The 4,233-nt window shown below is 38.7% G+C and overlaps 1 protein-coding gene across 1 annotated transcript in view; it reads right to left on the reverse strand.

Moving 5' to 3' along the window:
• LOC111260332 (cuticlin-1) overlaps positions 1-3,432 on the reverse strand; it is a 75,194-nt gene extending 71,762 nt beyond the window's left edge. The window contains exon 1 of the mRNA XM_022832979.2: positions 3,346-3,432. Coding sequence (XP_022688714.1) covers positions 3,346-3,374 — 29 coding nt within the window. The 5' untranslated portion in view covers positions 3,375-3,432. The remainder of the gene's footprint in view (positions 1-3,345) is intronic.
• Between the last annotated feature and the right edge of the window lie 801 nt (positions 3,433-4,233).

Below are 4,233 nucleotides of genomic sequence, written 5' to 3' on the forward strand. Positions count from 1 at the left end.
TATAGAATACTTCAATTTGAGTTGTTTAAAGCGCTTTGACAATATCGTAGAATGGCGAGTATTATCATCAATGCTGAAATCCTATACGATTATCAGAGCATTGGTAAAAGATTACGTACGCAGAAAAAGTCACGGGAGAGATCATTGCTTGATCCCGTTACTCAATACGAGTATGTATTATTTCAGCCAGTACTTTAATTCTTTCAAAAAAATCTCATGATTGTTTATGAAGTACGCAGATTTGCAGATCGATGATACGTAAAGTCTTCTTGGCTTGTGAGATCAAAATACTTACAGCGGAAGCTGACCATTGTTACAAAATGAAAAAAAAAAAAAATAAATAGTGAAGTGGTAATATGCTACACAGTACATTTGTAATTAATGAAGAAATCTTCGCATTCAGCTGGGATCTAAGCTATCATCTTGCAAGAGATTTACGATTTTTTATTTCAATAACAACGATCCAAGACCTCGAAAACAAAAAATCAGCTTCATTGGCCACAATCATGTCTAAATGCAGAGTTACCACAGGTGTTTCGCATATTTAGGCACCAAACATTCGGTCTTGGTATTGTTGCAAAATCCCGCAAAGCCATAAGCCAAGCCTCAAGCTATTATACAATATATCTATACGGTTAGATTACGGCGAGAGCCATCGATGCACCAACAAAAAAATATCAACGACAATTACAAAAACAGCTATAGAAACTAAATATAGAAAACATAGATATCATACTTAACATTGATTTCTGATAGTATATATACATACGCAACTTGTATCGTAGCATCATCATACACGTGCACCGTTAATAACAAAAGCCAAATAAGGAAACACTGAAGTAAGAACCGATGTGAGTTATTAGTGTCTGACGCGAAAGAAATAACAATGATTTATGCCCTAAGTCTTATATAAAAAGAAGTAGTCCACTTTACTGTCTAAGGCCCTACGATTCTGCGTTCACCAGTAAACATCAGCTTCAGACCACCATACCTTCATCCTCTGAATCAAATCAAAAGAAGCTTTTTTACAAAGTGCATGCCGTTCGGCGGCTAGATTTTGTATATCTTCTAGGCGCCATTATCAGCCCAAAACCTAAATCTCACTAAAAATCGTTAGAACACGTTGCTGACAAATTGATATCGGCTTATTTTAGGATACCACTCAAATTAGCGTTGTTTTTTTTAAACTGTTGTTTAAAATTGGTAAAGGATTATAGCAAATAATTCTAGTGAAAATATAAGAAAGAAAATCATACTTCTCTCTGGCAATGCCTGAGCTGATACTGAAACAAAAAAAAAAGAACTAAAAAACTTACATTCTCACATGGACACACAGCCTTTTTTGAGACAATGCACATTTATAGAAGACAAATACATGCGAGAAGCCTATTTATTTGTCAGACAATTTTCGGCAACGCTCCACCTATGTCAACAGCAGTTAATAAATACAGGCCTCGATTGTTCTGATAGAAAAACGTACTGCGGTTCAAAGTGGCCTCAATTAAAGACCTGGTCAAAGTTAGGCGTACCGACGATGCTTTAGAACCCGTATAATATTCGTAGTTGGCTGAGCCTCTCGTGCGACTCACCATTAAAACTGGAATGGATACCGTACTTCGTTCAATCAAATCATAGTTAAAATATTCCTCTCCTTTAAATTCAGTTGATTTTAAATTATGATAAAGCAAAAAAAAAAACGCAAGTTATATACAGTTGATATTTGTAAATCGATCGCTTTACACAAGTTCACTACTTTTCCAGGCCAACAAAAGTTAGTCAATATGGCTAATTTAGCTTTTAAAAAATCATTTGTAAGCAAATAAATAACAATATCTGTGTCGACGGAATTGTATGATGCTTGGCTCATGACCGGGTTTTCGTCGCGCACTATTTGGAGTAGCCAGACCAAACTCTTAAAAACGTTAGCGCACTTTATTGTTAGGTATGAGCCCCAGGCATAACATACCAGTTCCAATTATACCGTGTTCATTAACTTGAAATGATACGTTTTATTCTATTATCTATGGTAGCAAACCATTAACTTAGGCTGAGGGTTTTTCTAGCACTTTCCAAGACGCAACAAATACTAGAAATATATAAATAAACGGAACCATGGATGAAGATAAAACTGAATCGTTCAAAGTCCTTAGTTCTACACTGCGTTGAATGGGAAATTCAAGTATGATTAGGTCGGCTCTGCAAATTCGTCGATGAGCAACTCGGTCGCTGGAAAAATTGTCGTAAAACAAAGTTAACCGGGTCATCAAGTAGCCCTGTTCTGTGTTTTCTCTTCGAATAAATATGCAAATGAATAATTATACTGGCGTCCTTTGCGGATCCGTACTAACCCCCCAGTCACTTCTGGTTACAAACTTTTCCGCTCGGCCGCATAATGTTTGTCACGGAAATTATTATTCAACTTTTTCGATGTTAGAAATCAGCCCGCCGACAGAGTAATGCTCTCCTTGGGGATCGTCCCTGATGTATCGATTAGTGATGAGTATTTACTTCACGGGCGCTTTGTTTATGGGCTACGTTTATGGCGAAAACATTTTGAATGACGCTCTATGCTGTTGCCTATCATTAGACACCGTTGTTTGAAATTATGCTGGTTCCTTACTGTACCTTATATTGTTCGACTGGGAACAAAGTCAATTTAGAAAATGGCTAACGCGTCAGGAGGGTGCTTGTAGGGCCCAGAATCTTCTTGGGAAACATTACTGGCACAGTCTTGCGCTTCCGCGTAGTCGCTTGCGGTGCACACGTTCTACTTGATTCCTAATTAAGTGTCTTTGTGTGACGACATCTGAGAAAGGATGATAATAAGACGAGCTATGTGTATTTTCCCGAAGCCTTTGTAGCGAACCCAAGGCCAAGAATAATAAGTAATTATTCAGCTAATACACATCTGTTTATACTCTGACATTTACGAAAACATACGCTGTGTATCTTGAACGTTACGTTCCTAATTGACATAACCCCCACGTTAAGTAAACGTTAGTACTTTTAAAGTAGCGGCTTAACACAGACCCATCAATTGCTGTCAATTTATTTGGATATCTATTTAAATCTATTATGTGGCGATTAAAACCTCTTCGGGTTATTTTTTATACGATGTTGTAACAAGGTTTTAAATAGAACCCCATTTTGTTGCACTGCCAATGTATAGGGAACCGTCTGGTTCCAGGCGCTACGACACAAGACACGTCATAGTCATACGCGTCTTGTACGTTTTATATCGGCTTTCTCTCTCTCTCTCTCTCTTGCTATCTATATATATATATATATATATATATATATATATGTATATATATGCATGCCTGTGTGTGTCTTATCGTTACGAACCCTTGAAGCGAGAGAAGAAGGCGGCACATGTAAGTGAAGAGTGGGAACAGTAATAAGACCGGTCACCCAGGAACAATGAGAAGCACATTTACGTACGAACAACCACTGCGCCAAATTCAAGCATGACAACGAATGGCTGCAGGACAACAATTGAGTGGCGTCGTCGCGACTTCTCGTCGGTAAAGCAGAAAAGGTAGAGGGGCGAGCTGCGAACGCTAGGGCGGAGAAGCGGAGAAAAAGGCAAATTTTCGTCGCACCTCCAGCAGTTTCGATTGCGAGCGGCACCGGTGCTTCGACTATTGTCGCGATCGACGCGCGGGGTAGCAACAATATAATATGAAAGGCTGCCAACGATAATATAATCACCAGTGAAATAAGTATGTGCATGGTCTGCCTTCGTAGAGATTGACAATGCACAAGAACAAATAACCAAAATAAAATTAAAACAAAGCACTAGCCGACGAACCTAAATCCGTCGGGTTTATGACGGTGCACACCGTTCCAGCAATAGTTATAATAATGATAGTAATACTCCATTAGGCGCTCCATCCACCCATAAGCTGTGTTTGTTTACGTTCTGCTTTTTACAATTTGCATGGCTTAGAACAAACTTTTTGAACAACAAAACATATAAGCCCACGATAACTAGGCTGCATAACAATCGTGGTGTGAGCAGCTCCAGTCTTTCGTTCTCTACCCAGGTCCCCTTTCCTAGTATTTCTTGTATCTTCGACTCACTTTTTACATAGATTATGTTTTATGGTGCTCTCTTCAATAATCGAAGACTTCCGAATTGGATGTGTGAAGATGGGGAATGGGGTGATATGCATGACATTGGCAGGACAACGTTTGCCCAACGATACCGTATTCTGTTTTATGAACGCATTT

Source organism: Varroa jacobsoni, unplaced genomic scaffold (assembly GCF_002532875.2).
Source record: "Varroa jacobsoni isolate VJ856 unplaced genomic scaffold, vjacob_1.0 scaffold_429, whole genome shotgun sequence".
NCBI lineage: Eukaryota > Metazoa > Arthropoda > Arachnida > Mesostigmata > Varroidae > Varroa > Varroa jacobsoni.